At 44.5% G+C, this 24,798-nt stretch overlaps 1 protein-coding gene across 1 annotated transcript in view; it reads right to left on the reverse strand.

The window, feature by feature from the left end:
* LOC144781974 (protein FAM98A-like) overlaps positions 1–24,798 on the reverse strand; it is a 97,570-nt gene that overhangs the window by 19,882 nt on the left and 52,890 nt on the right. The window contains exon 5 of the mRNA XM_078661068.1: positions 5,757–5,837. Within this exon, the coding sequence (XP_078517194.1) occupies positions 5,757–5,837 (81 nt within the window). The remainder of the gene's footprint in view (positions 1–5,756; positions 5,838–24,798) is intronic.

Genomic DNA, 24,798 nt, shown 5'->3' on the forward strand with positions numbered 1-24,798 from the left:
CTTTTGGCTGGTGGTGTGCGTGGAGTGGCGCTTGGCTGGTGTTGTGCGTGGAGTGGCACTTTGCTGGTGGTGTGTGTGGAGTGGCGCTTGGCTGGTGGTGTGCGTGGAGTGATACTTGGCTGTCTGTGCACGGAGTGGTGCTTGGCTGGTGGTGTGTGTGGAGTGGCGCTTCGCTGGCGGTGTGCGTGGAGTGGTGCTTGGCTGGTGGTGTGCGTGGAGTGGAGCTTGGCTGGTGGTGTGTGTGGAGTGGCGCTTGGCTGGTGGTGTGCGTGGAGTGGCGCTTGGCTGGTGGTGTGCGTGGAGTGGCGCTTGGCTGGTGGTGTGCGTGGAGTGATACTTGGCTGTCTGTGCACGTAGTGGTGCTTGGCTGGCGGTGTGTGTGGAGTGGCGCTTGGCTGGATGGTGTGCGTGGAGTGGTACTTGGCTGTCTGTGCACGGAGTGGTGCTTGGCTGGTGGTGTGTGTGGAGTGGCGCTTGGCTGGTGGTGTGTGTGGAGTGGCGCTTGGCTGGTGGTGTGCGTGGAGTGGTACTTGGCTGTCTGTGCACGGAGTGGTGCTTGGCTGGCGGTGTGTGTGGAGTGGCGCTTGTCTTGTGGTGTGCGTGGAGTGGTGCTTGGCTGGTGGTGTGTGTGGAGTGGTACTTGGCTGTCGGTATGCGCTGAGTGGTGTTTGGCTGGCGGTGTGCATGGTCTGGTGCTTGGATGGTGGTGTGGGTGGACTGGCGCTCGGCTGGCGGTGTATGAGTAGTTACTTTCTGTTGGTCACTACACACACTGCTAGTTGAGTGACACTCCACGCAGTCCATCATTTTGTGTAGTTGCAGTGTCAGAAATGTGGGCGTGTGAAAGTGATGGGCCCTTGAATGGCGCTGTCTGCTGGTGTGAGTGTTGTAATGTGATGGGTCCGCGGCTGGCGGTGTGAATGTACGAAAGGTGTATGAATGGCCTGTAAAGAGGTTGGTGCCTTGACGTGGCTTTACAGCTCACGAGCTGTGAGTCAGTGGTTCAGTTTATCATACTTTCAATTATACGCAGTGTATTTCATTTTTGTGAAACTACTTGTGAATACAATTGTATGTACTGGATCATCACTCACCCTCGTGTCAGATCCAACCAGTATGTGTGTGTGCTTGCGGATTAGATGGCTGTGCAGTAATATTTGTCTTTTTTCTCTTTCTGAAGTAGGGTGTACCTTTTCCCTTTTTGTGAATGTTGGAATGTGTTGCTTTTCCTTCCGGATGGTGTCAATGGTCTGGTGTGTATCAGGTATGAAAGGTGCGTGACTGGCCTGTAAAACGGTTGGTGCCTTGTCGTGGCTTTACAGCTCACGAGTTGCGAGTCACTGGTTCGGTTTTTATGCATTTATTTATTGACAGAGCATTTCATTTTGTTGAAATATCTTGTTAATAAAATTTTATGTACTGAACCATCACTCGCCCTCGTGCCAAATCCAACCTGTATGTGTGTGTCTTTGAGGAATAGATAGCTGTGCTTGAATGTTTGACTTTTGAGTAACTCTGTTAAGGTGTATATTATAGCTATAAATAACTTACTAAATTTAGATATTATTGTTAAACCATGGGAGTATATGGTCATGTCTTTCTGGTGAATTCTATTGTTTTTTTTTCTCCACAATCTCCTGCAAACTTGAAAATGTCTGTCACAATTTCCATGCAATATTGTCCCAAGAATCGCACGCTCTGAAATTGAAAACGTAATTCATTCAAAACAATTTGGTTTTGCAAGGGGGTTCCCATGAGTTTTTGGCCCGGGGCTCGGTGGCCATCTTTGGAAACTACCAAACCCACACAGTTCTAAAAACTAGACACCCAGGGGAGTCCAGGGAGGTATGGCATGCGTGGGTACCTCAATGTTTTCCTACCCAGAAATCCCTGCAAACCTTAAATGTAGGTTAAAAAAACACCTTTCCATACATTTTTGCGTGGGATCTCCGTGCCGGCACAAATGTCCTACCACCCAGCGTTCCCCTTGATCTCCCGAGTAAAATGATACCTCACTTGTGTGGGTGGGCCAAAGGCCTGTGACTAAGGTGAGGTGCTTAATTTGTCAATCCCAAACACTACAATTTTTAAAAATTCATTTTTAGCCTGTTCTGCTTTGGGGAACCCACACAAGTGAGGTATCATTTTACTCGGGAGAACAAGGGGAACGCTGGGTGGTAGGACATTTTTGCCGGCGCGGAGATCCCACGCAAAAATGTATGGAAAAGTGTTTTTTTACCCTAATTTTAAGGTTTGCAGGGAATTCTGGGTAGGTAAACCTTGGGGTACCCACGCATGCCATACCTCGCTGGACTCCCCCGGATGTCTAGTTTCCAGAAATGTGTGGGTTAGGTAGGTTTCCCTAGATGGCCGCCGAGCCCCGGGCCAAAAACTCATGGGAACCCCCTTGCAAAACCAGGTTGGTTAGTGATAGGTTATTTTGATGTCGCCTCCTTAGGTTTGGGGCCCTTGCCTGTCGCGGGTCCTTGAGCCACCCACGCAAGTGAGGTACCATTTTTTTCGGGAGACCTGGGGGAACGCTGGGTGGGTGGAAATTTGTTGATCCACGCAGATTCCGGAACTTTCCACCACAGAAATGTGAGGAAAATGCATTCTTTTTCACAATTTCTTAGCTTTGCAAGCGTTTCTGGGTAACAGAACCTGGTGGTAGGCAGTCGAGTCACCACATCCTGAATTCCCCTGGGTGTCTAGTTTTCAAAAATGTATAGGTTTGCTAGGTTTCCCTAGGTGCCGGCAGAGCTAGGGTTCAAAAACAAAAAGTAGGCTCTTTGCCAAAAAAGGGCACGATTTCACTGCGAAATTGAGGTGCGACCACGTTGCGTTTTGCGCTGTTTCCTGTCGCAGGCACTAGGCAGACCCAGGCAAGTGAGGTACCATTTTTTTCGGGAGACCCGGAGGAACTCAGGGTGGGTGGAAATTTGTTGATCCACGCAGATTCCAGAACTTTCCACCACAGAAATGTGAGGAAAATGCATTTTTTTGCCAATTTCTTAGCTTTTCAAGGAATTCTGGGTAACAGAACCTTGTGGTAGGCAGTCGAGTCACCCCATCCTGAATTCCCCTCGGTGTCTAGTTTTCAAAAATGTATAGGTTTGCTAGGTTTCCCTAGGTGCCGGCAGAGCTAGGGTTCAAAAACAAAAGGTAGGCTCTTTGCCAAAAAAGGGCACATTTTCACTGCGAAATTGCGGTTCGACCATGTTGCGTTTTGCGCTGTTTCCTGTCGCAGGCACTAGGCAGACCCAGGCAAGTGAGGTACCATTTTTTTCGGGAGACCTGGGGGAACGCTGGGTGGGTGGAAATTTGTTAATCCACGCAGATTCCAGGACTTTCCACCACAGAAAGGTGAGAAAAATTCATTTTTTTGTCAATTTTTTAGCTTTGCAAGGGATTCTGGGTAACAGAACCTGATGGGAGGCAGTCGAGTCACCCCATCCTGAATTCCCCTGGGTGTCTAGTTTTCAAAAATGTATAGGTTTGCTAGGTTTCCCTAGGTGCTGGCAGAGCTAGGGCTCAAAAACAAAAGGTAGGCTCTTTGCCAAAAAAGGGCACGTTTTCACAGCAAAATTGAGGTGCGACCACGTTGCGTTTTGCGCTGTTTCCTGTCGCAGGCACTAGGCAGAACCAGGCAAGTGTGGAACCATTTTTTTCGGGAGACCTGGGGAAACTCTGGGTGGAATTTTTTAGCTTTGGAAAGGATTCTGGGTAACAGAACCTGGTGGGAGGCAGTCGAGTCACCCCATTCTGAATTCCCCTGGGTGTCTAGTTTTCAAAAATGTATAGGTTTGCTAGGTTACCCTAGGTGCCGGCAGAGCTAGGGTTAAAAAACGAAAGGTAGGCTCGTTGCCAAAAAAGGGCACGTTTTCACTGTGAAATTGAGGTGCGACCACGTTGCGTATTGCGCTGTTTCCTGTCGCAGGCACTAGGCAGACCCAGGCAAGTGAGGTACCATTTTTTTCGAGAGACCTGGGGGAACGCTGGGTGGGTGGAAATTTGTTGATCCACGCAGATTCCAGAACTTTCCACCACAGAAATGTGAGGAAAATGCGTTTTTTTTGTTAATTTCTTAGCTTTGCAAGGGATTCTGGGTAACAGAACCTGGTGGTAGGCAGTCGAGTCACCCCATCCTGAATTCCCCTGGGTGTCTAGTTTTCAAAAATGTATAGGTTTGCTAGGTTTCCCTAGGTGCCGGCAGAGCTAGGGTATAAAAACTACAGCTAGGCACTTCGCCATAAAAGGGTCAATTCTTAACTGCAAAATTGAGGTGTGACCACGTTGCAATTTGCGCCGTTTCCTGTCGCAGGCACAAGGCCGACCCACACAAGTGAGGTACCGTTTGTATCGGGAGACTTTGGGTAATTCAGATTTGTAAATCAATTGTTATTACCTATTGAGTTTTCATGCATTTCTCCTTTCCCAATGAAAGACATTGTGTAAAAAAAAATCTTTTTGAAAAATGACCAATAATTCTCATGCTAGTATGAGTATTCCCAATTTTGAAAATGTGCAAATATATACTGTTTCTAAACTCTATAATTTGTACCCAATTCAGAAATACATAGGTGTCTTTCATACCGTTTTTTCCATGTATACATTTTCCAAGAATAAGTGCTCTATACCCAGTAAAAAATAAAATACCATTGCAAGTTGCTGCTCAGTTTTTGGCTCTGGGTTCGTCGGGTTCTTGGTGAAACTACAAGTCCTATATATCCCCACAACCAGGAAGGTCAAACGGATGTAACGGTATATCGCTTTCCAAGAGCTTTCAAAATTACAAGAAGTTATTGGTGAAAATGTTGAGACAGAAGGCTGTTTTTTTCAACAGATTTTCAATTATTCCAATATTTAACTGTTAGTTTCTATAAAGAAACCTGGATTTAGACAAATTACCCCTTTCTGAATTCAGAAATTAGTCTACTTTTCGAAAATGTATAGCTTTCCAGGATCCATTATTGCTTTCAAACTCATTTCTACCATTAACTGGAAGGAGGTTTAAAGCTCTAAAAATAGCAAAAATAGGCTATGTCCCAGAAAAATGCCAAAACTGTGTGAAAAATGTTGGTTCTCTGACAAAAGACTGTCATTCCCTAAAAGCTGAGGAAATGGAGATTTCAGCCCCACAAACCCTTTTTTGATAACATTTGCAGGGAAATACCCAAAGGCTTTCATTTGCAGCCCGTTTTTCCAATTTTTCTGAAAAAAAAACTAAAATTTCACTGTATTTTGCTTAATTTCTGGGACCGCTCCGAGGGAATCTACACACCCTGGGCACCTTTAGAATCCCCATGATGTTGGAAGAAAAGGACACAAATTTGGCATGGATACCTTATGTGGTCAAAAAGTTACAGGGGCCTAAGCGCGCACTACCCCAAATCGCCAAAAAAAGGCTTAGCACAGGAGGGGAAAGGCCTAGCAGCGAAGGGGTTAAGTTTGGTTTGTACAGAAAGAATAAATACAGTTTTCCTAACTATAACTAAGCTTTACCCTTTGTTATTTTCTCTCTCTCTCTTGGTTTTTCCTTGCTTAAGAGTCTTAAAAGGACAATATAGATTAAAAACCTTCGAGGGAAAACAAATTAGGATAATTCCTATTACATGTAAGTAACATTATTTGTTGATGTCATTTTTAAATGTGCTGGCAAACCTTAACTGTGAAGAAACAGAACATTTAGCGAGACACAAGACAGTACAGCAGCCAAACTAAAAACAGAAGTAAAAATATGCCCGCTCCCCTTGTACCCATTGCTGAGGCTCCAGCGGTGTTTTCAGCAGCGGTTGTAGCACTGGACTTAGTGGCTCAATGGACAGTAGCTCGGATATCTAAGGGGAAGATGCACATTTTAGCTGTTGCTGCGAAGGAAAAGAAAACACAAAACAGAAAAAAGAATACTTTTAAAAGCGACAAAGTAAGAAAGCAAACTAATAATATTTCAGAAAATCTGAACAGGAAGGAATGGAGGGTTTTTTTCAGAAATGCAAACAAAGCCACTATTTCTGGGATTAACGCATGTTCCCAGAGACAGGAAAAAAACTGCTGTAGTATCTAACTTTAGACCATAAATGGTTGTGTGATTGCTAGCCTTCTGTTCAGGAATTCGGATTGGCTGCCCCCCACCAACCCCACCAATCAGAAAGAGCGTCTATGGTTAGACTATTCGGATTGCCTGTTCTGCAGCCACTATGACAAACATTGACATCTACTCATCTCCAGACATTTTGCAATCGAGGGAGGAGTTGTCAGCTCAAAATCACAGGATTTCCCAAATTCAAACACAGAATCTGCCCTTTGCTCATAGTGACAATTTTTGTAACGAAACTTGCTGTGCATGCAAACAAAATAATCACTGGTAAAAGCCAATAGGTCTCTCCTATGCCAGATCTATTGGTTTTCTCTTTTTTTTAGCCATGTTGAACACAGCATGGCTGAAAGAAATAAAAAGTGCTATGATGCGGTCAACGCTGGCTACGCCATAGTTTTTTACTTTTTTTTTTACTTACAACCATGCTGCACAGCAGCCATGCTGCTGTACAACATAGCTATAACAAATTGTCAAAGTATGTGAGAGCTATTTGGCTTTGTCAATTATTTTTTGTGGTGGGAGGGCTAGAGGGGGCCCCATCATACAACAAACATCACGTAAGATATGATAAAGTCTCTTCATAATTATAAACATATATCTTTCGTTAACATTTGGAAGCTATGAGATTATAGAGCACATTATAGCACTGCACTGAGAAGTACTTGTTCAAAGTGATAATTTTGTACAACTGGTAGTCTCAACTCACATATTTTTGCTTTCAGGCACAAGAAGTGAAGAAAAGCAAGCTTTGGTGAAATAAAATATTTATCAAAGATCACCCTTTTTAAGTAAGGAAGCTGCGATTTATCGATGAGTTCTGGTTTCACTTTGCACAAATCAGCCAATAAATAAGCATCTATTTGTCTTTCCTTATATTTAGGCTTTGTTTTTACCTCTGAATGCATTTTTCTGCAGTTTTTAAAACTCAACCCAAAAGTAGTGAAGCATGTTACATAAGCAACAGATACATTAAACAACAGCACATGTACTATTTATAGGCAGAGAGGCTAAGTGATTTACACAGAATCACAGGCTATTGAACCAACCTTGAGACTACCGTAACACCATATCTTGGAAAGAGGAAAACAGGAAAAAGCCGCATGAAAGCTTGGCTTGGTATGGGCTCGAGGTTCCAACAGGACCTTGAGCTGAGCCAGAAGCAGGCTTCAGGTTTGAGTTTGGCTCGTGCTTTCAATGGCATGACCACCTGTATTGTATGATGGGCAGAAACAGCGACATAAGATGAGAGGCTGGAGAGGTGACAAGTTAAAGAGTAGGGTATTGAAGGGAGAGGTGGATATAGAAGAGTTTATAACAAGCAGGAAAAAATAAAAAGAGAGGGAAGAGAGAGGTAGATGTAAGAGTGGCGGAACCAGCAAGAGAAGAGAAGCTGGTGGGAGGAGAGAGGTAGATGGAGAAGAGGGGACAGAACCAGCATGAGAAGGAAAGAGGCTCGGCAGAGAGAGGCCAGAGGAATTCTTTATAGATTATTGCCTGAGACACTCCTCGTCCTCAGCAAGAATCTCTTTGGGAAAGGAGCAAAGGGCGTTATTCTTGCAACTGCGTAAAGATTGGTCACCACCTTACAAAAACTGCTGCAAAGGAAGTGAGGTTCGGATATTGTACCAAAGACTGCTGTATCACTACAAAGATGATAGTGCAATCTGGTACACCCTGAGGCTTTATAAATGATAGCCACATAGGTTAGTGCAGGAGCTGGACACTGTGACACAGCACAATATTTATACCCAAGTCCTACTTAGTTCTACTCAGTTGGACGGACACACAGAATCTTGGTATCACCATTGCCACTAAGAGCACCAATCACAGCTATAATTGCTAAACTGAGAAACTATGGCGACAGAGACGTCATTCTGCAAAAAAGTGTGAGGTATGAACATCTTACGCCCAACATCCAAGGATCTCCTGGCTCACTGCCAGCCAGCACCAGTAGGGCGTGGTAGAGAGGTCTAGACAAGTCGCATGAATCTCCACAGCAGAGATGTGCCAGAGAGAATAGCTCTCATAGCATGTGTATTTGTAAAGCGCCCGTTCACCCTTAGGCATCTTGGCGCTGAATAACATGTTTATTATTACCCAACTCAATGGAACTCATTTGATCGACCTCAGATGGATGAAAGGCTGAGTGGACCTGTCGGGATTTGAATCTGTGACCATGAGGTCGAACACAGGCCCCTGCAGTGGATGCATTAGTCCACTGAGCCACCAGACCCGGCTCATCTGTGCCTCGTCCTTCTGACTCCCTTACTGTTAGTGTTGCTGGTTGAATGTCACTTTGTTTAAAGCAGAGGTACAAAGGTTTGAAATTAAAATGTTAAGCACACTTGATTACTTCACTGCACTGAGTGGCCTTCATTGGATTTGAAATTCAACAACACCCCTTCTGAAGGGGAAATTTTATTAATGACTCAAGAGCAAAGTAACTTGTCTTGTGCTTTCTGTATAAACCTTTACTGTTCTAGATTGACAACATTGTCTACTAAGCAATATACAATTAGAATATTTGTTCAGTGTGCATCCTGAACTGATTTATTTCAAGGCACGCTCAAATGGTATGCTTATGGAAAAGGAAGTTTAGAGAAAAAATAATTGCCTAGGTCACATAGTTTTATCAAGCTGCGAAGCTGGGATTGAAACCAGTTTTCATTATTGGACATTGTACAATATTGGCATTGCATAGCTATCACATTTTTCCATCTTTTGCTTTGATGACATTTTTAGAATTGACCCAAAAAGCTAGTCCGTTATCTTGTGCCTCTTTCCTAAGGTTTTCATTGTTGTCATAGCAGGGGAACATTAACGGATTTTGTACAGAGAGCATTCTGAACGGATTCATCTCAAGGCACTCTTAAATTCGATGATAATGGAAAAGGAGTAACAATAAAGAAAAACTATTTTCAGGGTCACACAGTTTGGTCAAGCTGGGAAACCAGACTCTGTTGGTCAGGGCACCACAACTAGTTTTTACCTTGGGTCCCCTGCAAAACCTTTAGACTAAGTTGTATTGCTTACACAATTGGCAATGCAGAAGTACTGATTTTTACTGATGACTTGCGATACAACAACAAAAGAGAATGTTTCAGGAAGTTAAGAAATTACTTCTTTAATCAGACGCCAAGCACGTGTTATAATTGCCATGAAACCTGAAAGTCTTATACATTAGGAAATCTCACTTCTTTACAGATGCATCAACAGAGCGGACATGGGCTGAAGCCCTTGGGGAGAGTAGTTGGCCTAACGGCTAGGGCTGTCGACCTCGAATCTGGGGAACTGGGTTCGAGTCTCGGCAATGACGTTGAACATCCTGTGTTTCTGGGCAAATCACTTAATCTCCCAGTGCCTATCAAAAATGAATGTGTCCTAATGTAACGCAACTGGTGCTATGTAAAGCGTTCTGATACCAGATTCGAGTCAAGTTCGGCGCTATATAAAACTCTCTTAAAAAATTTAAAAAAAGAAGCACTTACAAACTGTGGAAGACCTATGTATTAATCCCATTGAAGGATAAAAGTGTGATCGCAATGGAGAAAACCACAGTACCTTGGCAGACCATACTCTACTCTGCACAAGTTGAGAGGATTGCTGCAGCAGTGGTTGCACTTCATGAATCCTTGAGCTTGGATGGCACCAGTGATTCAGGAGACAGCTCATTGGCAACTGGTGGTGGCACAGACATACCGGAAGCATTCCCTGCAGATGAAGCTAATGGCTGTAGCAGGGTACTTATGACCATATCAGACCTGCTCTTCGTTACACTAGCCTGTGGTATGTACCCATGAGTATTCACACATGGAAACTGATGGAGGCAGAGCTGCAAGATGCAGCTATACGGGGGACTGTAAGCCAAATTCAACTATTATAGAGAAAATGAAGAGAAATTGTGAAGTGTGCTGAAAGACTAAGAATTGTTATAATTTATTAACAATTGTGGTTGAAATTTAAATTAAAACCAGAAATGCCACGTCATACGAGCTAAACCTTTTTAATGTGTAGTCAAATACAACATTTACCATCTGTACTGCTAAAACTCCTTAAATGACTGCCATAATCTTCCAGTACGATTTGCTAGAGGTCCAGTGCGCTTTAAAATGCACTATCTGCCATGTATTAGCCACAAATTGACCCCTATGCACATTTGTACAATAACTATAACAAGGAGAGGATGTATCATTAGGGCCAGAGCTGCTAGCTTAAGAACTGGGGATCCAGGTTCAAGTCTCGGCATTGGCTTAACATCCTGTGATCCTGGGTAAATCACTTAGGCCTATATTTATCATGGGTTTGCATTGCGCTTCTGCCCCGCAAAGGCGCGCAAAGGTGGCACAAAACCTTGAAGGATATTTACCAGGCCAAGCAAGGCCACCTTGCATGGCCCTGCATGGCTTGGTAAATGTGGAGTACTACAAGTCAGCACAAATTGTTGCCCTGTGTTACTACGCCCCAGGGAGGTATTACATGGGCGGAGAGGTGGTGTTCCGACACATTTACCCATGTATTTTGGGGCATTCCTAGATTTACCATTAGTGGTAGACCTTGGAATGCTTCAAAATCCTACACTCTCTAGGGGAGGCTTAACGAGGAGCTATGTGTCTATTTCTCCTTGTTTTTTCTGCTTTCTAAGTGTGCTGCTTTCTGCAGCACACATTGAAAGAGGAAAATGCCTCTCTCAATTGTTTTTGTACAGGATGGTAGCCCTTCCTGCAAAAAAACAATCATGCCTACAAAGCAGGCACCCTTGCACCATGGCGCAAGGATGTCTGCATTGCTGCTAGACAGTCAAAAGTGCACCAGAGCTAGGAAAGACAAGAATGCGTCATACAATGTTAAATATGGCTTATTCCTGTCCTTTCACGCAGTGCAGTAAGGTGACTTGCTGCGTTGCTTGAATTTATGGCAAATGGGGCCCTCAATCTCCTCATGCCTCAAACAAAAAATAAATATTAATGTGACCTTGTGTAATGTAACTGGTGATCATGTAAAGTGCTCCAATACCTTCAGGTCGAGTTTGCCCTATATGAAACTGTAAAATACGCAGAAGGGTCACCCGAAACTATTTTAAGCCCAAGGCTGAATTTGGCTTCGCCTCCAGCGTTTGAAGTGTCAGCCGCCCACAACCCTCAAGAAAATTTGGGTCTAGTTGCACCCCTGTTGGAGAGCCTGGGTCACTCCAGGAAGCTACCTAATGGTAACCACGGAGGGGTGATTGGGGCTTGGTCTGCGCCCAGCAAGACTGCAACTTAGGTGTAAAACTTCTAGGTGACGGGCACAACAAACTAATTGTATTGCTCCAAATGAACCCATACTGACCCTCAAATATGATAGGATACACCGGGGAACCAGGCTCACTCCAGAAAGCCAGGGACATATTAGCGATTTTCTGGGCACCTGGACCAAGTGTATTTTGGGGACCCCAGTTTGGAACATGTTTGAATTCACAATCCAACTTTAGCTCTTTCATGCACTCTTTGGCCATGTCACTGAGAGTGCACAAGCATACTGGTCTAAATGTGCTCACATCTAATATTCAGGGATAGTGATGTGTATTTTGAATATTGTAAAGCAGCAGCAGCTCTCCATTACTGTAAGTAATCTCTGGGACACCCTCCCATTTCTCATATGTGAGTTCCCGTTTTAATCTAAAAGATTTTTTTATTGATGCTGCATGAAACAAACATAACATTTCTCTGCAAAATCTCTGTAACAGACTCTCCCTCATTACCCATATTCAAAATAAATGAAAGGAAAACGGTATTTAAAACAATCGGTTTAAGAATTATTCAAGGTCATCCGGGCAAGACTCTGAACAGAGCTACCCCCATCTGGGACCTTTTAAAAGGCTAGGGTCCTGGACCAGAGCCCACTTTGCCCATTCCTTCAAACATCTCAGCAGGAAGTTACCCAATTGTAAACTCGAAACGCCGTCCGCCCGTATCCTTAACGGCATCACTCGGCCCAGTACAAAGAACAAAGAGAGGCATTTGGCTCTTTGACGCCGAGATAAATCTGTGACCTGCCACACTCAGGGGTGCGGGAGAAACATATTCAAGCAATGGTAAACTGATTGGTATTGGGACGATACGCTGGTCACCAGATCTGGGGGCATGGTTCTTTATGTGAGCCTCTGCAGCTGCCACTGATTTTTCTGGGACGAATCTTAAATCTCACTCGCCATTAGAATATTTTCATGCATTGTCTGGGTGCTGTTCGGCAAACTGCACCTACGCTCTTTCTGCATTGAGGTGATACTGTGTAGGACTCCGTGAGTAGAAGTTCAGCAGTTCCTAATGATCTGTCCATATGCCATTTAACCCCCTGACAGTTGCTGGATGCCTTAATGTTATGTGCATGCTGCGACTCTGTCCTTTTAAAGTCGTTGCATTCATTCCCCCATTGAACTTTACGACTTGCCATAAATCAGAGGTGTCTGTTTATGGCCTGGATTAAGCTGGAGGATAGCTAGAGGCAATTCAGATGATCCCATTTTATTCAATTTCCCCTGGCAATGACGCTGTGGAACAGCAAAATGGCTGGATGCAGAGAAAACTGCATGGTAACAAGAGAACCAAACAAGCGCTGCCCATCCTTGATTTACCTATCAAATTTAAGCCAGACTTGAATACGAAAAAATAACTTATCCTGCAAAGAATGAATACCTACATGACATTACGCAAGGCAAGAAATTGAAGATTGAATTTCTGCCAAACTAAATATTAGGTCAGAGATGAGATTCCAAAGTGCCAGTGGGCAGTAAGTACAGATGAGGCTAAAGCAAGAATAAGTAAAACAAAGGCATCTCAGCTGGCTTTTCAAAAGACAACGGACATACTTGCAAAGAAGGTCGAGGTCGTGGAAAGAGAGGCCACTGCACTAGAGGGCAGAAATAGATAGGGTAACCTTAGAATTTTTTGGCATACCAGAAAATTCAAAATCTGCTGTGAAGTACTGTATACGTTTCTTACTAACTTAGATCCAGCATGCTTTGACAATGTTTTTCAGATTGTACATGCTCACAGGAAACTTACTAGACTAATACCAAACTCTAAAAACACCTCAGCCCTTATATTCCAACCATGCTGATTCTAACATTTGGAATTCATTTTCGAACAAATGAGGAAGATACTTAGTTATGCCTACGAACCCTTCTGGGGTATAGGCCATCCCATGACTCTCGAGCCACTTCGGTCCTGGGCCTTTATTTCAATCAGAATCCAGGTGTAACACACCTCTGTGCAGTCAGCATCGAGGCCTGAGCACCAGGTGTTTCTTGGTCTTCCTTTTTCCCTTTTTACTTCGGGGTTGCAGGTCAGGGCTTGCATGGTGGTGTTTGATGCAGGCTTGCAAAGGGTGTGACCTATCCAGCATCAGTGTCTTTTCATGATTTCTTCATGAGCAGGAAGTTGGAAAGTCTACTGCCATAGGTCATTGTTGCTGATGGAGTTTGGCCAGCGAATGTGGAAGATTTTCCTTAGGCAGGTGTTGATGAAGGTCTGGACTTTGTTGATGGTGGCCACTGTTGTTCTCAAAGTTTCTGCTCCATACAGAAGGACCAAATTTACTTTGGTGTTAAAAAGCCGGATCTTGGTTTGCATCATTAGATCCTTGGAGTTCCAGATCTTTAGCTGATTAAAGGCAGCCCTTGCTTTGCCGATTCTGTATTTGTATTTCTTCCTTGGTTGGTTTGCTGCAGTCGACTGGCAAGTCCTAATCAGCTGCCTGTATGTCTAGTGGCAGGGGCTGGTTCAGCAGTTCTTCAAAGTGCACAACCCATCTTCGCTGTTGGCCTTCGCTACCCACAATTGTCTTCCCAGTTTAGTCCTTAACAGGTGTTTCTGGCTTGCTACATCTGCTGGAAAGTTTCCTTGTTATGTTGTAGAGTTCTTTCAAGTTTCCATGGCTTACCGCTTCCTGGGCTTTTGTGGCAAGACGATCGATGAATCTTGATTTATCTGCTCTTAAGCTTCTCTTCGTTTCCTTGTTGATTTTGGTATATTTGCCTTGAGCTTTTGCTTTTTCTGTCCATGTACGGCTAGTGTTGACTGCAGCTTTCCTTTTCTTTCTCTTGGATTTCGTGGAGAGTTTCGGTGAGGGTCTATTCTTTATGCTGGTGTTTCTTAGGTCCCATACCTCCTGGCAGGTTGATGTCATTGTTACTTTGATCTTCTCCCACTAACTTTCTACTGAGTCTTTGTCGTCCTCTAGTTCTCACAGGAAGTGGAAATAACTGAGGATGACAGTATTCAGTCTGTTTCTGTCCCTCTTTGAGGAGGGTGGAGTTATATCGCTGGTGTTGGTTTGTCGGTTCCATCCACGCTTCTTCAGCTGTAGCCTGGCCATGACAAGGTGATGGTCGGAAGCCACGCCCTCTCCACTCATCACGCGCACATCCTGCAAGGACCTCCGGAACTTCTTGGAATGCATCCATGGTCGATTTGATTCTCTGTTGAATGGTCTGGTGACAGCCATGTTGCCTTGTATATTCTTTTGTGTGGGAATACACTCCCGCCTATTATCAGACTCACAGATCTACGAGCCTTTCACCATTCTTGTTCATATTGCCATGGCTGCCAATTACTTCTTCGTATCTAATGATGTAGCTTCCAATCTTGGCACGGAGGTCCCCCATTAGTATGGTGATGTCTCTCTCAAGGCATTTCTCTAGGATGGACTGGAGTCTTTTCTAAAATTGTTCTTTTTCCTCTTTTTTACTGTCATTTGTAGGTACATAGCACTGGATCACATTCATGTTGAACCTATTTTTCTTTGTGCGGAAGCTCTGTTGGCTACTGGCATTAGCATCAGTACTACTTCCCGAGTATGTGGGGTGTTCTCTTCCTTGAGCACAGAATACAGAGGGTTCCTCTTGGAGCCAGTATTTTCTGTCCTGACTGTGTCCATCTGGTCTCTATTGTGCCAAGCAGGGCAAGATTATTTTTTTTCATCTTCGCTGCCACTTGGGCAGTCTTGCCTCTCTCGTGCATGGTCCTCACATTCCATGTTTCACATGGTGATGCTCGTGATCAAAAGAAGGTGGATTGGCTTAGTGGCTTCCAGGGATTTCTAGCTTTCACCACAAGGCATCTTAGCTCCCTGTGAAGGAGATTCCTTTCTCCCCAAAGCCTGGATGACTTTCTGCTTTTTGGTTGATGTTTCTATAGCTAGAATTGGTTTTACATGGTGGAGTAGCTAGCCCCACACATAACTCTTCTCCTTGTGCAGCTGGGCATGGGACCGGTCATGGCGGAGTTAGATGAGGAAAACACACCACTTTATACAAGGAAGATATCAATCAATTGAATAGTGTGAAAATAGGAATTTCTCAAGACTTTGACACCAATTACTCTTGGTCCCTAATGTGCCCCATCACTATGGCTAGCTGCTGTATTTCAAAGGCATTCAGTTTTGCTTCACAGTTCACCCTTTAACTCTCCTGCTGTTATCATGTTATCTCTGAAAACGACATGAGGTGAGGCACCCAACAATAACATTTTAGTCTAAATTACAATAAAAAAACTTTAACATGTTGCACATCTGTTTCCAACCACGCACATCTCTGGAATGTGACAGTTAAATGTATCTACAGTAATGCACAACAGTGTAGTAATACTATCTTTAGTCTCACAAACCAACAAGACTAATTTCATCAATAGAGGACAAGAAAGTGCTATCTAAACGAGCTCACGGTTGGGCTGTGCTAAACAATTACAACGTTCTCAAACCCTAACCCTATCTCAAAGCTGGTATAAAAATTGCGACCATGGAAAGATTTTTGCGGCTCCGTATAGGAGTGGGCGCAATAAACTCGCTTCTACCACCTTGGGAAAGGAGGGCTGGTAACCAACCCGGTCGTTTGTGCACCAGTGGTGTGGAGAACCTTATCCACATCATATGCATCTGTGAGAAGTTAAAAGACCTACGGAAAACTTTATTGAAGCCATTCTTCAATCAGCACGGTGTCAGGTCTTGTAGGCAGGCAGTTATGCTGTGCTTTAATCCATCTTTAGTACAGCTAAACTGCCGCCTCGTAACATTTTTGGCACTGACTGCAACAAAGCTGAAAAAAGCTAATCGGCAATAGCAACGTCATTGGGAACTGTTTGTGTCAACTTGTAACTCCGGCTTACACAATGGAATCTGGTAGCCCGGCTACAGCCCTGGTCGATGTTAGCAGGCGCGTGTAATGTCGTTGAATGAGAGAGTTATCAGCCGTGGGTAAATCCGTTTAATGAAAGAGTTTAATGAAAGAGTTGAGTGACAGCGAGTAGGAGAGACTGCAGTAATTGTCCCCGCAGACACGCTCATTTGCTTGAGGCCCAGATGCAGGCCTGTTTGATGTTAGCAGGCGTGTGTTCCCCCGCTTGAGGCCTAGCTGCAGCCCTGGTTGATGTTATCAGGAACGTGTAATTAGTGTACTAATCCGCCGCCTGAGCCCGGCTAGAGCCCTGGTTGATGGTAGCAGGCGAGTGTAATTTCGTTGAATGAGAGAGATCAGTAACAGCGCGCAGGAGAGGCTGCAGTAACGTTACTTACCAGGCCTCCAGGTGAACGCGTTTGTCACGCCCCCAGCACACGGCCACAGCAGACGATCTTCTAATTAATGTACGACCCACATGGCATGAAGGGCGGAACGTAGCACACGCCCCCAGCATTTCTCACGCCCCCAGCGTGCCCCTTGATGCGGCGCAGTTGCGTTCACATGGCATGAAGGCCGGACACACGCCCCCAGCGTTTCTCACGCCCCCAGCGTGTCCCTTGATGCTGCGCAGCAACATAATTGGCGCTTGTATGTACGACTCACATGGCATGAAGGGCGGACACACGCCCCCAGCATTTGTCACGCCCCCAGCACACGCTCACAGCCCACGATGTGATCGCCGTACCACACGCCCCCAGCGTTAGTCACGCCCCCAGCCCACGCCCGCAGCACAACACAAACACGCCCACAAGGGACTACTTTGCTGGCACGGTTCTTTTACCTTTTAAATGTATAGAGGAGTTGGACTAAAGGCTAAGGCGCTCGACCTCGGACCTGGGGATCTGGGTTCGAGTCTTGGTAACCACGCCAAACATCCTGTGATTCTGGGCAAATCACTTAATCTCCCCGTGACTAACAAAAATGAATGTGTGTCCTCATGTAAAGTAAGTGGTGCTATGTAAAGCGCTCTGATACCTGATTCAGTTTGGGTCAAGTTTGCGCTATATAAAACTCTGCACAAAAAAAAATATATATATATGGTGGCCGTCTGCATAGCCTATGTCCTTCTGCTGCAACTGCCCTTTCCAACGCTGTATTGGGTGTTGTGATTGAGGTGGGTAATCTCAGTAACCACAGCACCAAAGGTTTGGGCTCTCTCTTTATAATATTAGTATGGATATGGATTTGCTTTCCATTTACCACTTCAGATAAGCAAGCTTCGATAAAACCAAATACTGAGATCGATTTACATCTTGGCGAAGAGGGAACTCCATCATAATGGACGATTTAAGTGTAGGCGGACCACAGTTTGAAAACGGCGGTAATTACTCCATCTCTGTCACGGTCAAACTTCAATGCCCCCCTCGACATGTGAGGAATCTCCCAAGGATAGAAGGCATTGTTTTTTTTTATTCTCCAAAAATACATTTAGCTTCGTGATTTTATTTTTGAATATTTTAAAAATATGGTAAATTTGCCATACAGTTCTGTCTTGCTTAGGGACCCGTACAGCAAAATTACAATGCATTGGCAGGAACGGGCATGACAGCGGTTCCTGTCAACGCTAGAAATGTCTGCTGTGCCAGAGGGCATTTTTAAACCTGGCAGGCGGTAACTCTGTCAGGGCAATGGAGTAATTTACTCAGTCGCCCTGGCGAAGAACAGGTGGCCCTTCGTGAGTGAAACCAGGTCTACTGACATAAATGACTCACTCCAAAAAGCTTTTTTTCCAGTGGGAGGATCTGACCTATCTCCAAAGATCCCTGGGCGGTACAATCTTCGCCCAACTAAACTTTCCTTCTTGTTAACGAGGAAATTTTACATTGTGCATTAGGATCGGGGGAGAGGTTTATGCATGTTCTAAGCTTAGTTACCATAAAAGATGCTACTACCAAAGTGAGTTTAAAATAGTACTTCACGAAAGTTGATTTGGATGACCAATTTGTTGCATTCATAATATCCTCAAGGCACCCCCCAGAGTAAATGTGTTAGAAGACACTGCACCTTTAGCCAAGTGTTCTGCAAAACTTTCACTCATGTACCCCTGCTTCCTACATGATCCACTTTACCCACCTAGCGACTGAGGGGAAAAGCTGCCTCGAAAGGCTCCCTCACAGCAATCAACTGTTGGGTTTCCCCTGCTGGTCTTAACTCTGCTATTATTTCTTCGCAAGCTTTAATACAAATGACCATGCACAGTTTGGGCTTTTCCTCAAAAGCAGGGAAATACATGGATCATTTATTTGTTTTGGCCCTTCTGGTGATAGTAAAGGTGACCCTCATCTGAAGTAAGCACAGGGCCAACTTGTCCAATACACAAGCATCACAACTATGTGTCTGCAAGACATTAAGCATAATAAAATCGCCGGTTTTGCTGACAACAGCTTTCAGGATAAGAAATCATTGTTCTGCCATTAAAGTAAAAAGTTAAGAACTGTATTAACATTCCAAATATTGGAATATCTAGACTTTGGGCGTCTAGTGAGCTGGATATTCCTCATTAGCCTATAGACCAAAAGGTGTGTTCACCCACCAGCGAATTGTTCACTGGAAGGTGCTATGCATGCACAGATGATATGAAAGTGTTAACAGGTCTGTATTCCAAACTGTTAATTATCAGTGCTGACAAAAAATACAGGACATGAACAACTCCTAACCCTACCAGATCCAATTGTCTTTCCAAACAGCAATATACCCATCTCCTCCATTCAGACCTGTATCTTTTTGCAGTGCCTTCTGCCAAGGCCCGCTGGCTGAGTGCTTCTGCACAATCTGAAAGGCTCTAGGCCGTTCAGTATTCCCTTACAATCCTCCTCACCATTAGTCTCAGAAAACCTCCTCAAACCAAAAGTGTGTAATTGCTAATCTGTCAGAATGTTTGGGAGGATGGGGAAGAGCTACGAGAAAATCCCACAATAGCCCAGCAACATCTGGGGAAAAAGGCTTGTGAACTCCATATGAGAATCTCCATAATCAGATTGAATACCTGACGTGTCATTTGGAAGATATCTTGGCTATCAGGGTGAAAGAGGTGGGGGAGAGCATGGAGCATACCTCTGAGCCCCACTCCAATCTTCTGGAAAACATCCACTGTTCTTGCCCCTGGATCTGGTTTCCAACTGAGGTTCTCTCGTGTTTGATTGTTCAAACTGGAAGTAAAGAGGGCTGTTTTGCAGGGAACCCTTCCTCCGCATCAGTGCCTTCATGGTTCAGCGTCCATTCGCTTACTTTTTGGATTAATCTGGAGTTTAAGTCTGCCACTACATTCTGATCGAGTAGGTACACAGCCGAGATAGGAAGTTGCTTCTCAAGGTACAAATGCCTAAATATTTTGCCGATTCTACCAGAATCCAGGATCTCTGGCCTTCCATTCAGTTGATGTACTTCACTGAAGACATGTTTTACATCTTTAGCACCACAAAACAGGACACTTGTCCTTCGTCAAAGACCTGATTTCCAATGTCAGTAACTCCAAACAGTTGATGTGCAGTTCACATCTCTCAAACTTCCCACATGGAGATGTTGCTGCATCCAGCCCCCTCTCCAGAATAGCATCTGATTTAATCACTTTGTCTGTATATGAGCCAAAGACTGTCCTTCCAATCCAGGCACCCATATGCTCCAGCCACCAATGAATCTCCGTGCTAACCTTCTGCAACAGTTGTATCTTCTCCAACTACCTCATGCCCCTTCTAAGATGAGCTGCCTTCAACCTCCGAAGGGCAATGTAGTGAATGGGTCATGGAAAAATGGCTTGAATGGAACACTCCAGAATCCCAACAACCCTGGCCAGTCAACTGCGGGACACTATCGTTCTTCTGAGAACTTTCCTCAAATCCTTCTTGATTACAGCCATCTTCTTCACAGGATGGCTGATATCTGCCACCAAAACTCATGGATCACTTCGGAATTAGGTCTGAATTCAGATTTATTAATAACCCCAGGTCCTGAAGCAATGCAATAGTGCAGTTCAGGTTGTACTTTAATTGCCGTGGGCAGTGATCCATGAGAAGGATGTCACCCAGGAGGACAATGAACCTGATGTCTCTCATTTTCAAGTATTCTACCCCCAGTCGGAGGAGGTTAGTGAAGCCCCACAGGGCCGATTACAGTCCAGATGGAACAAACCGACAATTGTACATCCGATAGCTCGGCGTCAATTGAAGAAAATGTGTATGTGGAGCAATGATGGGAAAAGCTAAGTAGGGGTCCTTCAGTTTCAGCCTGACTCTGAAGTTCCCAGGGGGAGTACATTTCATAACAGATGAATTCCCTTCATCTTGAAACAGAAGTTTATCAGCAGTTTGTTGAACTGTCTCACATTTACAACTGGTTTACACCATTCATCTTTTTTCGTTGAGAAGCTTTGGCTCAAAACGCTTAGCAGTGCAATACCCATCTGCAAATGGCTCCCTTGGTCTCTATTTCTGGTTTCTCCCTGTCAGTCTCCTTTCTAATATTGGCAGGGAAAAATGCATATTCTTTACCTGTATAACCTCTTGGGGTGTTCGCTCGTCTTTTGAATCATTCCCTGATTCTTCGGCCTCTGGCATGACCATCTGACGGGAAGAGTGCTGAACTGCAGTTTGTCTTCCCATTCTTTGTTTTGCCCTGATTGTCCTCTTAGCAGGCTTTGATGAAAGGGACAACTGGAGGAGCATCCCCTGCCTCTTATGGACCTGGTTAAACCTTCTCTCTAGAGACTTTTGTTATTCAGGTCTGGGCCTTCTCTAAGGCTGAGAAGGTTGCCATGAACTTTCAAAGTTCAAGAGATCTCCAAACACGCTACTTTAGGCTATGGAGCCAGCCTCTGATGTAACTAGGTCTACCTTAATTAGGTGGGATTGTCTACTCTCCATGGATACAGTGCAATTAGCATTCCACGACATGCAGACTGCTCTTTGAGCATATCCTGACACTATGTCTGCAAACACGATATGTTCTGAGGACATGGGCTCCTCAGCTAGTTCTAGAATCTTTGTGAGAGGCCAGCCTACATTCATAAGCCTATCCTGTGAGGCCCTCTTTGAACAATTGATCTCTTTTTTGGGGGACTTTCATGTACTTTGCCAGAAAAGTGCACATGTTGTTGATGCATGGTGTCGACGTCAGTTTGTCCCCCAATGATGGTCTGGGGCATTTAGCTCGAATTTGTGTTCTGACATTTTTATCCATAGGTTGCCTAATCTTTTTTGCCCAATACTCTGCTACCTTTGAAATCGGTGACCACTCCAAGGATCTTGGTTGGTAAAGCTGGTTCAAACATGTCCGAAGTGTTAATATAATTAGTCTCAGCCTCTAAGGCTGGGGGAAGTCCCGGACACCAAAATATGCTGCAACGTGGTGATGGGCGTCACATCTGTGGGTTCAGTGTGCCCCTAAAATCTTACATCTCAAAAGTTACATCAACTGAACACCCACGATGGGTTGACCAGGGACGGTGTTAACCTCAATTACAGTTGCAGTGTGCCCCAAGATAAGGTGCAAAATCGGCATATCAAAAAATACAGTAAAATACATACAGACAGACTCAATAAGTGAGTTCTAGAGCAGAATTAGCCATTCATAAGGATTCCTAAAATTCACAAGGTACAATACGAGTTAAATAAAATTCTGGTGCATGAAAAAAACCATGAAGACTTTCTGTAATAGGACAATGTAGAATAACAGGCAAAACTAAAACTAGATTAAAATCCCCAATTTGCAGCAACATTTGCAAGAAATTGGACAGCATCCTTAATAGCACCTGAAATCATCACGCTCACACACAAATTCGAGAGTTTATGTAGGAAATGTCCTCATAGACAAGGATAGAAAGTGCAGATTCATCATGGTGTGGGCAAAAGAAAAAGATTTTCAACAAAACAGAAATAGGACTTTTGAATCATCATACAGCCTTACCACCGAAGCGCTAACCCACTATATGGATATGGATTCAGTCCCCTCTGACCTAATATCATCCGGTGGTGCCAGAACAAACTAGTTACATAACAAATAGTGAACCATTGTAAATGAATGCAATATTGCAAGAGAGCAGAAGGCACCTGAAGAAAAAAATACAATACTAAGCACATGTTAGAGATTCTTCTTCGCAAACAAGATGGCAATGTATCCTAGCTGAGGCCTAGTTAGAATAGACCAGGAAAATGCACTTCAACAGGTAATGGCAAAACTGTTTTATAGGTAATAGTATAATCACAATGTACACATGTTAATACAAGTGTAGATTAATATCTAGCACTCTATTAATAATATAGAAATCTGATTAATGCACAAAAGCTCCCACAACTTTAATCTGGTTCCACACCGGATGTCACATCCACATCCTCGCTGGTTGGGGACCCCATCATGGGGTGGGTGTTTGGGAGAGCCCGGTTGTCATTTTCCCTGGTTTTATCAGCCTCCCAGGAGAAAGATATATATTTAAACATGTATGTTCTCTTATGGAATGTTTCCTTGAGTTTGCCGAACTCTTCCGGGCGCTCCGCTTAGTATTTGAGTGCCTTCTCAGCACCTTCCTGCTGATCCTTATCCCTGCTGCCTGAATCAGCAGTTTATCATTGATAGGCTTGAGAGTCTCCAAAACTGCTCATGATAGGGACCATTCTAAATCTTCTGGGAAAGATAGCCCAGCTGGGCACAACTTTGCCACCCACTCTTCCTGGCATTGAAAATATGAATAGTCCTTGAAAGAGGTCATTTTAGAACTAGTAGGATATTCACCTGTATAGATCAGTCATTTAATGCAGATTTACTGAGGTCGCCCTTCATTAAAATTGTTTTATTTAAATCCACTGTCTGCAAAAGTAACAATTGATGGACAGATTGCTGGACAATGCAAACATTCACCCCCAGTCAGAAGGATCTGGGTTAAATCCATCATTCTTTTGCTCACCACACCACTCCAGTTTGGACCCAGCCATGTGCAAATCTGTCTTGACCTTGCTCCTTGTGGGACCAGTCCAGCCCGAACTGCCAAGCCAGTTCCTCCCTGGACCAGAAACTAGCATCCTGGGACCGGTTTCAAGGCATCACCCTTCAGCAGCCAGGCTAGCTTGAATCCAGTGGTGTAGTGAGCACGGAACTCCCGTCTGGGCATACCATTCCCACTTAAGGTAACATATGCAAAAGAAACAATTGATGGACGGAATGCAAACATTCACCCCCTGTCACAAGGATCTAAGTTAAATCCATCATTTTTTTGCTCACCACACCATCAGCCAGGCTAGCTTGAATCCAGTGGTGTAGTGAGCAAGGGACCCACGTCTGAGCATACCCTTCCCACTTAGGGTGACATATGCAAAAGAAACAATTGATGGATGGAATGCTGGGCAATGCAAACATTCACTCCCAATCACAAGAATCTGGGTTAAATCCATCATTCTTTTTCTCACCACACCACCCCAATTTGGACCTAGCCATATGCAAATCAGTCTTGACCCTGTTCCTTGTGAGAAAAACCCAGCCCGACCTGCCAAGCCAGGTTCTCCTTGGACCGGAAACAAGCACCCTGGGACCGGTTTCATGGCATCACCCTTCATCAGTCAGGCTAGCTTGAATCCAGTGGTGTAGTGAGCACGGGGCCCACGTCTAGGCATACCCTTCCCACTTAGGGCAACATATGCAAAAGAAACAACTGATCGATGGAATGCTGGACAATGCAAACATTCACCCACAGTCACAGTGATCTGGGTTAAATCCACCATTCCTTTGCTCACCACAACACCCCAGTTTGGACCCAGCCATATGCAAATCAGTCTTGACTCTGTTCCTTGTGCGAACAGTTCAGCCCGAACTGCCAAGCCATGTCCTCCCTGGACTGGAAACAAGCATCCTGGGACCGGTTTCAGGGCATCACCCTTCATCAGCCAGGCTAGCTTGAATCCAGTGGTGTAGTGAGCACGGGACCCACGTCTGGGCATACCCTTCCCACTTAGGGTGACATATGCAAAAGAAACAATTGATGGAAGGAATGCTGGACAATAAAACATTCACCCCCAGTCACAAGGATCTGGGTTAAATCCATCATTCTTTTGTTCACCACACCACTCCAATTTGAACCCAGTCATTGTTCTTTTTGCATTTGTCACCCCGAATGGGACGGGTATGCCCAGACGTGGGTCCCATGCTCTCCATGCCACTGGAGTCAAGCTATTCTGGCTGATGAGGGGTGAAAACCTGAAACCAGTTCTAGGATGCTTGTTTCCAGTCCAGGGAGGACCTGGCCTGGCAGTTCGGGCTGGACTGTTCCCATTGGGCACAGAGCCAAGACTGATTAGCGTATGGCTGGGTGCAAACTGGAATGGCATGGTGAGCAAAATAATGATGGATTTAGGCCCAGATCTCTGTACTGGGGTGAATATATGACATTTTTCTGCATTCTGTCCATCAATTGTTCTATTTGCATTTAAATCCACTGATCAGCTCTATTTTCTGCTCCCCAAATGCAGAAGCTCAAGATTAACCTTACCGTGCAAGCGTTGTCATC

Source organism: Lissotriton helveticus, chromosome 9 (assembly GCF_964261635.1).
Source record: "Lissotriton helveticus chromosome 9, aLisHel1.1, whole genome shotgun sequence".
Taxonomy (NCBI): domain Eukaryota; kingdom Metazoa; phylum Chordata; class Amphibia; order Caudata; family Salamandridae; genus Lissotriton; species Lissotriton helveticus.